The 12625-nt window shown below is 36.4% G+C and overlaps 2 protein-coding genes across 3 annotated transcripts; both read right to left on the reverse strand.

Moving 5' to 3' along the window:
- Positions 1-49: 49 nt before the first annotated feature.
- LOC135696255 (uncharacterized) lies at positions 50-5144 on the reverse strand. 2 transcript variants are annotated; one of them, XM_065215590.2, is made up of 5 exons: positions 5065-5141; positions 4840-4951; positions 4148-4215; positions 677-793; positions 50-104 (listed from the first exon to the last, which is right to left on the reverse strand). In XM_065215590.2, exons 1-5 carry the CDS (start codon positions 5116-5118, stop codon positions 84-86), a joined length of 372 nt encoding a protein of 123 aa, XP_065071662.2. In that variant the 5' UTR covers positions 5119-5141; the 3' UTR covers positions 50-83. The 2 variants fall into 2 exon arrangements, with proteins under 2 accessions (XP_065071662.2, XP_088969654.1); XM_089113528.1 differs by lacking the exon at positions 50-104 and having other exon boundaries at positions 741-3896; positions 4097-4215; positions 5065-5144.
- A 946-nt stretch (positions 5145-6090) lies between these two features.
- Positions 6091-11205, reverse strand: LOC135696229 (synaptotagmin-C). The gene is made up of 4 exons (XM_065215552.2): positions 10844-11205; positions 9150-9883; positions 8061-8175; positions 6091-7247 (listed from the first exon to the last, which is right to left on the reverse strand). Exons 1-4 carry the CDS (start codon positions 10899-10901, stop codon positions 6940-6942), a joined length of 1215 nt encoding a protein of 404 aa, XP_065071624.1. The 5' UTR covers positions 10902-11205; the 3' UTR covers positions 6091-6939.
- Positions 11206-12625: the final 1420 nt, after the last annotated feature.

Raw genomic sequence — 12625 nt, forward strand, 5'->3', positions numbered from 1 at the left:
TAAAATGCAAAATTAAGGCCATTAAGAAAAGAAAGACAGAAAAACTCAATTTGTGAATATGAAAATTCTGATAACAGAACAATTTAGAAAGTGATCATCTGGCCCTAGAACAAGAAGAAAGAATTGAGTTAGTTACATCAAAAAATACAAATACACATACAGTAAGCAGACATAAACTTTGTCAGGTAGATATGCAGTCCTTTCTACACGGTCAAAATTTTAACTTTATTAGAGAGACAAAATCACTTTTTGGCATTACTAATCTATGTGGAACCTGGTACAGCTAGTAGCTAGATCAAATCTTACTAGGGGCAATAGATTGTGCTTTACCCAGTAGGCCTCCAGGCCTCTTAGCACCAATAAGCATATTCATAAAATCAAAATTAACTATATCAACACAGGAAAAAATATTACAGTGCTATATACATGATTTGAAATTGTAACAATCTAATTTCTTAGCCAGATAAAACCACTTTTGAAATGTAATCACAAAAAACACCTGTTAATCCTATGATAATTATTTTCTTAGAAGAAGAGGGTTCAATTGCAATAACTAAATACATTATATATATATATATATATAAATGATTTGAAATTTTTGGAGTTCATGTCATGAAATTTTGGGTTTCCTATTATATGAAACCAATTGCTTCTCTAGAAACCAGATGGCACATACCTTTCGCTTCTTATCACCTCCAAGCTCAAAATGTTTGCATCGTTTGATTGGCAACTGTTTTCTAAATTTACAATCTGTGCATTCCATCCTTAGCACAATCTTTTTTGTAGTTTTGGCCTAAAAGAATGAATGTATTCAAGAGCTATTTAAAATTCATAAATCACTTTTAATGAAAAATCAAACTGGACAAAAAAATTAAAACTAAGAATAACATAAACTTTAATGCACTACCACATGCACCACTTGTGCAACAAGTTGGATTTCTATGTCTCCAGTTCCTAGCCACTTAAATTATTTCAAATGCAAAACTTTTCTACTTTTTGGGTGCACCATATACTTTGGAAATGAAGTTTGATTGAAACAGATGCCAGGCCATGCTGGGAATAAAATGGCAGGGGTGCAATGAATCGCACTCCTTGTGGTGCCAAGGCGTGCAATGGTGTGCTATAGTATTGCACCAAAGTACTTAATAATACAGTCAGCTGTATAAGGACTAGACTACATAACTTTATCATAAGAAAACATAAGCAAGGCTAGTCCAATCAATACATTTTATCAAACAAGCTTTATTAACATCAAACCCAACATATTAAAGAGAAAAACATTAACAATAAGGTAGGTTAATTAATATGTAATCCTGCAGTTTATAAACCCTTCTGATCTGCTTCTCCTGACAATCTCGTTCTCAAAATTTAAGAATTCTAACTGTGTTTTCACCATAAAGAAAACTTATCTGTTGACTAGTGTTAGAACGAATTAAATGGTTAATTGCACGTTTATTATTTGTAAGAAAGCTACAGTAGTTAAATCCTCACAATTCAAAGTCTCTTAATTTTGGAACATTTTTGCCCACATTTTATTGGTAAAAGTTTCTAAAATGTTTTGTATTTGCATACAGATTAGAAAAATGCACATAAAGTAAACTGTATATAGAGGAATTGTGAGTCCTGAGAAAACGGGATTTTACTGATCGCACTTGCAAGATACACTCGTAAACCACAGTGTAATCTGGGTCAAATCATTTAAAGCTTAAAGATCAATAAGCCTGTCTAAATAAACAAAGCCTTACATGTGCCATGGGGTTGTAACTACAGTGGAATCCCAATATAACGAACTCTGAAGGGAACCAGAAAATATTTCGTATATCGGGAGTTTGTTAAACCGAGAGATAACGTTTTTTGGGGGTCCTTTCGCAGTTCACGCCTAAAAAACCTGTGGTGGGCTTGTTTAGGCTATCTCCAACCTCTGTGCACATGTACAGCCATACATGTACCATTTAACTCAAAAAAACCAATCTGAATTCAAATAATACAACTGGCTGGTCATTGAAAATGAAAATCTTAATGTTCCTTTTATAACTTGGGACCAAGAGATTGGCAAAGCTGGTATCACTTCGCTCCTAGTTGGTGCCTGAATGATTTGTTCAATTACTTCACATTCTTATTTGTCTTTTTCTGCTTCTCCATCTGGGTCTCTCAATAAAGTTTTGTCGTCTCTCATTGCCAATGTCTCATATGTAAAAAGGTATTCAGTAGTGTCAATGTACTCATTTGCAGTAATTTCTGACGCAATCAAACTTTCATCTCGTGGTCTGAGTCTATCAGCCAGTACTTGAAATGTATCATCGGCATGTTTTGCCGATTATAAAAATGATTTCTCCCCAAGAGAAAGTGATAAATAAACACCGAAAATAAATAAACAAAAATAACAGATGAAAAATTTATGAAAGTTCGTTATATCAAGGGTAATTATGATGAAGGGACCTAAAAATGGTTCGTGATAACGAGAGTTCGTTATATCCGGGGTTTGTTATACCGAAAGAATTTGTAAGGAGTTTGTTACGCAGAATCCAAGGGACCAGGCATTTAGTTTGTTATACGGGGAAGTTCGTTATATCCGGGGTTCGTTATATCGTGATTCCACTGCAGTTATTGCAAATGAGACAAGCGACCACAACTGCAAAGCAAGGATTATCGGCCTAAAAGGTCGAGCGATTTTCAGACCTCAACTCAAAACTTTGATAAAAAAATTATGGAAGCCTTCGTTTACAGGAGTTTTTCGCCACTTTCAAAACTTCTGTTAGTTTTAGACATGGTATCATTGTGTGCCTTGAAAGTCCGGCTACTAGAATCTGAAGAAATCGAGAAGTGGATGTTTTCATCCAGAAAACGTTTACCATAACTTTAAGCAAATTCGAATATTCGCCAAATTTTTCGTCAAGTAGAAATCAAATAGAAACGATTGCGTGATTATCACCTTTCGTTCATAGTTGAATTATGATAAAAAAATTACATTGGGCCATATTGGTCACTTTGGAATAAAGTGTTCAGATTATTTAAGGCGTGCGATAAACTGCACTTCTGAGCAACGGAAGGCGTGTGCCAAGGCGTGGGCGTGCGATCGCACGCCATTCCCAGCATGGCCTGGATGCTCTCATAATTGCAGAACATTTTCATCAACATAATTCAGAAGTTTGTAGTGTTTAGTTATCTAATCATTGAGCATCTTCTCACTTCATAAGAACACAATAAGAGAATGTAACACATAAATTCCTGGACATCCACAATAACACTCTGAACATAGCATTGATTGTAAAAGACTCTATACATAGTGCTTCACAGTAACATACACAGTTTCCACCCAGGATACTAGACTCAGGGAACCACAAACATTTGAACACATATATATAATTTTGGAAATTCTTGATGATGAACAGGGCTTTATCTAAGGCAGGCATAATTTGCCAAAGATTATGGGCTTATGTGAAAATGTCTGTCCCAGTGAATAAAGGCCTTGTGAGGAGCAAAAAGCAGGCGCTTGACAAACTGAGCACCTTCAACCTTCAACTTTCTAGGCGCTCGATTTGAGCACCATCAAAAATCATCAAAAACAAAATTTAGCTATTTGCATTTAATTTTTAGACTGCATAAACAAACTAGGTGCACAATCAATCAAGCTTCTACAACTTTATAGGTGTCTTGCAAGGCCTGCAGTGAATGGCACTGAGCTGATATTGGCTTTTAGACACATTCCTCTTTGCTGACAGCTATTGATCAGTCATTTAAGGCCTATACAAACTTAGACCCTGTCTACACTGTCTCATGCAAGTTTGGAGCCCTGACAAAACTGCTGTGGTTCGCCCTTACATTTACACTACACTATGGAACTGAGATGATTTCGCTCTGCTATCCGGAATAGTTTTGACCCTGCTATGAACGAGGCAGATTTTGTACTGCCACTGTTTCTGTTTTTTAACAGGACAGTGCTATTGAGTCTAAGGGGTTGTTTGTCTGGCAAAAAAACTGACAATCCACCAAGAAAGAGGAAACCGGGAATGCTGATGACCCCCCCCCCCCCCCTCCTATTAGATACTCATTCCCCTTGCTAGGGCTTGACCACCAATAAGTTCAATTTGTGCAGGATAGATAGTTTCATATATAAAAATAATGCGCTGTCATTATCAAATTGTACCTTTTTGTGGAAGATGGGCTTTGTTTGTCCACCATAACCAGACTGCTTTCTATCATAACGCCTTTTTCCTTAAAGAAACAAAAGAAAAGATAAATATACGCATGAAGATACTTTGAAGAGATTTTTTGTAAATGAACCTGAGGGTAAAATCACTATCCAGGCTGATGGAAACAGATGCTCTCATAATTGCAGAATATTTGCATCAACATAATTCAGAAGTTTGTAGTGTTTAGTTATCTAATCATTGAGCATCTCCTCGCGTCATTTTAGACTAATCATAGAATTAATACATAAACTCATGAGCATTCATGATTACATACTGAACATAGCTTTGATTGTAAAAGTTTTATAAAACCAGGAGTAGGTAGCATTTCATCCAAAGTTACTTACCTAGTAAATTTTCGTTCCACGCTCACAAAGATAACATTTGTTGACCTTTCTATTGTTGATCTTCCGTATATATATCAATATATATATACATATGAAAACTTGTTTACAAATGTCGAAATATCCCATTAAACTTTCACTAACATTTATTGATCTAAATGCTCAGGTTTGTTAGAAATTAGGACTTCGTGTAGACGATACGATTCTCGAAAACCTGACCTTATACTGCTCGTGGAGTAAAGCTAGCCATATTGATTTTTAGAATACGAATGAAAGAACAATAAACCTTGTTGCCGTTTACATACCTTGGGCGTAAAGAGAGGCCTTGCCAGCTTTATACTGTGTAACCTTGTGCAAGGTATGCTTGCGACATTTTGGACCTTTACAAAAGGTTTTGCGCGTTTTAGGAACGTTGACCTAGGATAGATTAAAAAACATCATTTGCGAATTTTCAACCAATTTCGTACCAGGGAAACGACACAATAAAGTGATTGAAATGGATTTAAAATGCAAAGAGTTTCACTACCCACCATTTTGAATTGAGCGTCGCAAAGGAAAAGGATTTGCAAGGGCCTCGGTTGCATGATAACAACCTCCTACACATACAGATAACCACAAAAAAATGTCGAAGAAAATACTTTGACAGGCTTAAAAATGTGATCGAAAATTAATAAAATTAAATAATGACTTTGGACATTTGGAAGAAATGTATCTTCGACAATTCGAGCATAACTCTTTATCAGGTCATGCTTTGCTGATTGAGATAGCAGGGAACAACATGCTGAACTACGTTGATTATCTGAAAAATATGACAATTTAATGTTTGGATTTTACGTTTCCAGAGGTGTTTAAAAATCATTTTCCTCTGCTAACTTCATTTACAGTATCTAAAATCTATAATCATTGTCCATTGCTTTCTTGACACCCGCATGCATCTACCTGAAATGCCAGATTCTTTAGTTTTACTAAAAAGAATAAACTTAAAGACTTAATTGCCAAGAATTGAATAAACTGTACGAATCAATTTTGTAAGATTTTGTGCATCAAGCAAACGGCATATATTAAGTTTATGCACTTTATTAGTAGGGCAGGATTTGCTGATTGAAAAGCTCAATTCCACGACCTTTCCAAGTAATATATTTATCAAAACAATGAACAAATGAGTTGATCTACAAATTTATTTCTGTTATCAAAGCCGTTTAAAATTAAAATTTGAATAACGGCCACATCCCTACAACGAATAAAAGCACTGGCTTTGACGATGCTGCTTTTCTTTATAGAACTATCACTTTCCAAGCCAAAAATTCACAGTAATACAAATATGAATATTAAGGAATAATAGGCCAAATAGACATAAGAATAAGAATCAGAAAAGAAACAGAAGAAGAATAACAAAAAATTTACCAGATCTCATTTTAAGTATTCTTAGATAACATTCCTCCTTTCATTTGTTACCAAAATGTTGCTTTACCTAAGATCAAAGGAGCTTACCTATTCCATAGCCGACATAGAAGGTTCGCTTCTTTAACAGCCCGCTCCTATCTTATTGACTTAAAAACGTACAGATAATAAAATCAATAAAATATTCAGTTTTGTAATAGACATTAGACATTTAGTAAAATTCTCAACATTAACACGAAGCAACTAGAATGTGATACTATGAAGTTATCAAAATCAAGTAAGGTATACGATCCGAGGTTTGTGAGTTGCTAACTGTCGCGATGCCAGGTACCACAGAGAGGGAGGGTATTGGGTGTTACCCATAGACCATGTCCTTTTTGCCTCATTTCAGTGCTAAACACCGGGTGTATTTTCCTCAGGCCTATTTCCTCAGGCATTTCAAGCAGCGCATTTGATCAATTTCTAATAGAATTGTGTGTACTATATTTTGACAAAAGGGGGGTGGGTGGTATAATTACCACATATCAGTAAATCTTACCTTGAAAAATTAAACTATAAACACATAGATCAAGGGACTTTTACAAAAGGTTATGAAAATACAAAAGCCAGGTAATAGACGATCGGCAGATAACAGTTTCGTACTCGCCACTGCAAGACAACTCTGAAAAAGAATGCTTTCAATTCATTTTGATTGAGGCACTGTCACAGGTTTTTTTTCATCAGGCAAGTATTTGTGTGAAACAAAACTACACATTGGAAATTCATAAGTATGAACGACAAGATTGACTTTTCCTAATGCGCTATATACTAGTTTCTTTATAAATACTACATACTGTTATACTATAAAAGTAAATACTATTTTCTTTTCTATTTCTTAGAAATGTTTGCTATTGTGGCCTAGCGAATCGTATCTTTGAGTTTTCGCATACAGGCACGTATTTTACCCTTTTTACAAAAGCACCAGGGAAAGAAAATAACTCAAATCCAAGTTTTATAAATCAAAATCAAGAGAGTGTGTGCCAAGATTGTACGTCTTCACGAGTCGATGATAGCATATTGTTCCAATGTTGACGAGCTTCCTCTTTCGACACCAAGCTACCAATTTTCGTTTCAGCAACTGGAGTAAACATTTTTCCATGGAAGCCGTACATAAGCATGACAATCAATACAGTTGATTGAATGTTTTTTATGGCAATTCCTAATGTGAAATCTTCGTTGATCACAGGATTGCTTTCATTTTCCATAACTGGTGAGGTGAACGAGCGAACACTGCCATATTTTGTCTGTACAAGAGCGACCCTGATCCTCATCTCTAAAAAAAGGAAAACAAGATATGATAATTTGAAAATGGCTTTGAAAAAAGCAAACATTTAGTAAACTAAAGCTTTTCGTCTGACACTCTTCAGAGTTTAAAACGTCAGAACATAGACCGAAAACTCTACGTTAGGAAATATATATACCCAGTTGTGGATCGAAATAGGCCAATCAGAAACACGAGCACATGACTGTTGAGGTTGACCAGTCTGTGCCGCTTGCCTATTGAGAATGTTACCAATGGAGTCCTAAGGTGAAAACGAACTCCTCCTAAGGTGAAAACGAACTCCATTTGTCCACACAGTAGCAGTTTTTTCGTGCTTATGTAGATGATAATTAGATGGTAGGGTTTAGATGTTAGTGTAGCAAAATACGAGCGGTTTTTGGTGCGGTGTTAGATAGTGTTTGCGAAGAAGGTCATGACTCGAAGAAGGTCTTCATTGTTTTATGAATCGAGTACATACTTTGTTTTATTTGTTGAAGCTCAGGGCCTCAGACTAGGGAAGCATTTTCTCTGGCCTTGTTAACTTACCCTAATATATTATTCCGAGTATTAATAGTTAATAGTAGAAGTTTGGCATACTTCATGAAGATGGACAAGGTTAAATACTTTTCAGACATTTTGGCTTGTGCTTTTCACGCCAAAAACGATGCACTACGTGAGGTGGGCAATAGAATAGGGGTTTGGGAAGAGATGTGTTATTTACAATAATAATATGATACCATTTTTCTATCTTCATACTAAAGAAACATAAAATTCGTAATGTTCGAATGACAGTCTCCACAAAGGAAGCTTGAAATGTTGACTTACGATGTGCAGAAACTGGAATATCTGCTCCCTCAATAACACGAACTATAATTCTGCCTGATGTTGGCTTGTAGCAAAGCCCAATCAAAAGCTTCGGTCTTTCACGATAATCGATAAGCTGAAACATAAACATCGTGATATCAAAAGACCGAACGGACATGTTAGGATGATTCCTTTTTACATTGAAGTGAACAATCATTTACGAAATAAAAATGGAATGTCGAGACGTACGCCACAAGATACACAGAATAGATTAATTAGAATAAATCATAATAATATTTGGAATTAAAATTGGTAAAACGTAAGAATTGATAATTGCCGGTTGAATTTTATGAAAATTGAACTTATATCCAAGGACCATGAAGCATATTATAGATTGAGGGGGTCTAAACGTGTTTTTTGGGGGGACTAAACATGCTAAAAACCAAGAGCAAGACAATTTTTGTATGGTTAAATTGTTCATTATTTGTACACTTTGGAAATTTTTGGGTAGCCCCCCCCTCAGCCCCCCGCTTCTGCGGCCCTTGATTATATCTATTTAGGTTTTGAGCAATCAAGGCAAGGGTGACTTTCACACTCAAAAAAGGAGCACCCTTTTCGACCTTGTACCATCTGCACCCTTGTCGACCTTGTACCATCTTGTACCATCATGTTTCGTTTTTGTCAATGTTCCGTGAGAAAGAACGACTGCTCCAAAAAGACGTCTTCCTCTAGTCTTTAGTATTTTGGATGCATTATCATGGCGGCGGCCTTCACTAAACCCCTGAACAATCTTAACGTTTTTGAAAAATGATAATGGAAAATATATAATAATTTCCAAATTTCTTTCTCAGGTCTAAATATGTTGGATGCATTATTCGCCCATCCTAGAACGTCGTATTTGTAAATATTAACCCCCTAAACATCTTAACATTGTGGCCTCCACTTTCATTCATGTTTCACCAGCCCTGATAGAGTTGTACCAAGGGTGTAGTTCTCTGGGGAGAGGCGCCCAAAGACTGATGCCCCCTAGGCAATTTGGAGACACCATGCCACTAGTACTATGTTACGAACTCTGATGATTCTTGAAAAAATGAAATGTGGAGCACTCACCTCTCGTACTAAGTCGACTTTCACAACCCTCTCTGTTACTGAAAGAACTTCTGGGTCCTCCGATATTGTCCCAGGATCTGATGAGCTTAAAATTAGCGAAGCTTTAAGATTGTATTTAATATCCCATAGAGGTGCCCTTTTGAATTGTCTGTCTATTAAATTCACTTTACAAACCATTCCAGCCCCGTCCGAAACTGTAACCGGTACATAAATGCGGTACGTTTCGTCGAATCGTATATTTTCGCGCAGTGGTCGTATTTCAGATTCGAAGTCCTCGATATCTTCCAGGGTAAACGACAGGATATACTGTATGCTGTAGATTGGACTATAATCTTCTGGCAAAGGGCAAAACATTATCTTGTTAAGCGTAACCTGCACATATCCTCGGTCATGGTTGTATATAGCGTTAATTACGATATCTCGTAATCGAAGCGATTCTCGTAAACTAACGAAACCACCAGTTTCGTCAACTTCAGGAATCATGGGAAGCAGTGCTAAAGAGCGAACGTGTGACATTTTCCTTTTAATCGACGGTTTTCTCGGCGCATTTTCGACTCCTCCATCATGCTTCTCTTGTTCCTCTTCATCTTTAGCAGATTCCAGTCTTTCATATTTTGTTAAAGTTGCAATTTCTCTTATATATTTGAAACAGTTATAAAGACATATGGAAATAATACAGGAGACAAACACACCAAAAACTACGATGAGGGGTAATATCGTGTTTCTAGTAAATTCTGCAAAGAAAAATATTTCTTCATTATTGTCAGTTAAGAAAACTGTAAGCAAATTTTAGAATTAAGTCTTATAAAGAGGTTCAGAAAATTATCTAGAAAGATGAATAAAACTTTGTTGAAATAGTTTCAGGCCAATGTTAGGAAAGTAAAAGTGAAATAAAAAAAATTTAAAAAGTCCCCCAAATTTCAAGCAAATTAGGCAAAAAGATCTTTATAGTAACAAACAAAATAAGCTAGCACCTTTGATATCCTTTTGCTGGTATATGGCTGTGTTTTTGCTTATTCTATTACTGTTTGCAAACTTTTTGCAAATAGAAATTTTTCACATTTCTAAGCCAAGCTGGATTTAGATGTGCCTCCCCTTCACACACAAAGTTCTTCCTGCCTAATCAACACAGACAAATCGCTTTGATAACAAACTTATAACCAGGGAGCAAAATGATACTGAAAGCGGTTACGGAGATATTCGAGTAAAGATGGAAAAATTTCAACTTGCACTGTAAGGCTGAAATGAAACGAAACAGTAATAATTAAATCAAGAATTGAAGTCATCCGAACGAAATTCATATTGAGCGGGGGGTGCCTATTTAAAAGCTTAAATTCAGTCCAGTTCTCTATTACCAAGGAAATATAGCACAGTTTGGCAATTATTGGGGGACTGCAGCCCCCATTCCAAGTGACCCGATCCTGCAGGCCTGGACAACACTGTCAGAGTCGTGTTTACATGTGAGACGGGAAGAAAACACATGCCATTAACATAAGCTATGTCCTAAATCGAACCAGCTTTCGCTATCATACCCGGGGTGTATGCATGGTATATTACTGTTAGGCCGAAATATGGTATTCCGATCCAAAGTGAAATTCTTCCTCGGCAAATAATGAATTTGACGCTATTTAGAATCAATTTCGATCAATCAGTGACTGCGAAACTACAACAAAGATTGCAACTCAAATACATACCATTCATGACATTAGACACCCACATGTACTTTTTCATGTAAAAAATTCCATGTTTCATCACACCGTTTCTATGTTTGTGTAGGCCACAGAAGTTGAGCAAAGTTTCTGCCAAGTTGACTTGTGGTTGTCTCTCCGATCCATCATTCCACGCCCAATTGTTAAATGAGACATTGTAGACAAACAAGACACATAATTGTTTGTACTTCGCGGTTTTCTATTAAATGAAACCCACAAAAGCTCAGAACATAACTGCGTTGTTTAACAAAGGTAACAATGGAGCACGGAAAGTTGAGATATAAGATACTGTATCAGGGTAATCTGGAGAACTTTCTCTTGGTTCTTCGTTTATACATTAGTTTACGCAGGGAGCGGTAACAATTTATTCGTAAATTGAGTGGCGTACCCAGGGCTGCAGTAGTGGGGGGGGGGGGGTCTGGGGTGCAGCCCAAAGAAATGTTTTTGGACCACGCCCTTCAAACACTCGCAACGCCTTTTTTCCAAATTTTCCCCATTATTTGATTCATGTTAGCTACGGTAAATAGCAAAGTATTTTACAATTGTTATTGACACAAGCATACAGTATACTACATACTACACAAAATGAGTTTTATATCGTTTTTGGACAGATCTTGAGGATCATATTTTAGAAAAGTGGGGGGGGGTCCGGACCCCCTTATTCCCCCCCTTGGGTACGCCACTGCGTAAATTCAAGATAGGGGATGCAAGTTAGGGGAAATAATGAAGGTTACCAGTCTTTCTTACGTGAAGCTGAAGAGCAATAGATGTCCATACTGAAATGATCATGTTGTGATGCCCCCTTTCGTCCTGGGGTATAGCCCCAAATTGTGCATTACTGATTCTACAGTTTGGGGACAATATTCAAAATGTTTCCAAATTCCATTGTTCTTTTTAAACCGTAATGTACCATTTGTTCTAAAAAGTGTGCAATTGACTATTTAAAGCCAGCCTGTAACACTGTGGACTTGCCACAAGTTTCTCTTGTTGAGATGTGACTTATATTTACCTATGTATGAACATGAACATTTACCATTATGAAACATTATTTTTTCAGTGGTGCCTAGTTCTCTGACCGCGCACCACGTTAATTCGATTGGCAAGATGGCTGATGTTGTTATGTTAACATTTGTTTATGTTGAATGCGTTATGTTAACAATAATCCAATGAGTTTTCTCTAAGTTTTACCTCAGTCATAAGTACAGATTTAACATCTCTCGCGGAAAAAACGGAAGAAGGAGAAAACAAGTCCAATAACACTGATAAAACAAGACACAAAGAACCAGGAATACAGACGTCTTCTTCCACAGATCGCCTTCGCAATTTTCGAAAATCAAAGATGTTTCCGTTAATTTCCCTTCACAGACCGATTCTCCGGTACACCAATCAAACAGTAATGTTCAGGGAAGTGTGTTATAATTGAAAGATTTATACAAAAACCAACAAACCAAGACATATTCGAAAACCATATTATCCTTACACTAATTCTGTTGATTTTAAACTTGATGCAAAAGTTACAATGTAAAACATCCTGTAAGCAACAAACACATATTATTGTCATAACATGAGGAAAAACAACAAATAAAGAGATAGCTGTTCGATGAGTAAACTCACGTATCTCTGTGAGTTTGCAACCAAAAAAGCTAACTTTACCTCTGTCTTTTATGAACATATTCCCTTGAAGTAAAAGGATGTCTACATTAAACAAAACGTTTGATTAGAAAACGTCTTCTTCTAAAATAAGTCACAAAAGTGACAAAAGTTGTC

The sequence above is a fragment of the Rhopilema esculentum genome, chromosome 17, assembly GCF_057945365.1.
Source record: "Rhopilema esculentum isolate cy_ngs chromosome 17, ASM5794536v1, whole genome shotgun sequence".
Lineage (NCBI taxonomy): Eukaryota > Metazoa > Cnidaria > Scyphozoa > Rhizostomeae > Rhizostomatidae > Rhopilema > Rhopilema esculentum.

What these genes read in the sequence shown, in the direction of transcription:
- LOC135696255 (XM_065215590.2), bottom strand. Translation starts at nt 5,118, where the DNA reads ATGCAACCGAGGCCCTTGCAAATCCTTTTCCTTTGCGACGCTCAATTC. An exon ending in GCGACGCTCAATTCAAAATG is followed by an intron (nt 4,952 to 5,064) that starts GTGGGTAGTGAA and finishes AATCTATCCTAG; the next exon opens with GTCAACGTTCCTAAAACGCG. An exon ending in GGCCTCTCTTTACGCCCAAG is followed by an intron (nt 4,216 to 4,839) that starts GTATGTAAACGG and finishes TGTTTCTTTAAG; the next exon opens with GAAAAAGGCGTTATGATAGA.
- LOC135696229 (XM_065215552.2), bottom strand. Translation starts at nt 10,901, where the DNA reads ATGAAACATGGAATTTTTTACATGAAAAAGTACATGTGGGTGTCTAAT. An exon ending in GGTGTCTAATGTCATGAATG is followed by an intron (nt 9,884 to 10,843) that starts GTATGTATTTGA and finishes TTTTCTTTGCAG; the next exon opens with AATTTACTAGAAACACGATA. An exon ending in AAGTCGACTTAGTACGAGAG is followed by an intron (nt 8,176 to 9,149) that starts GTGAGTGCTCCA and finishes TTTATGTTTCAG; the next exon opens with CTTATCGATTATCGTGAAAG.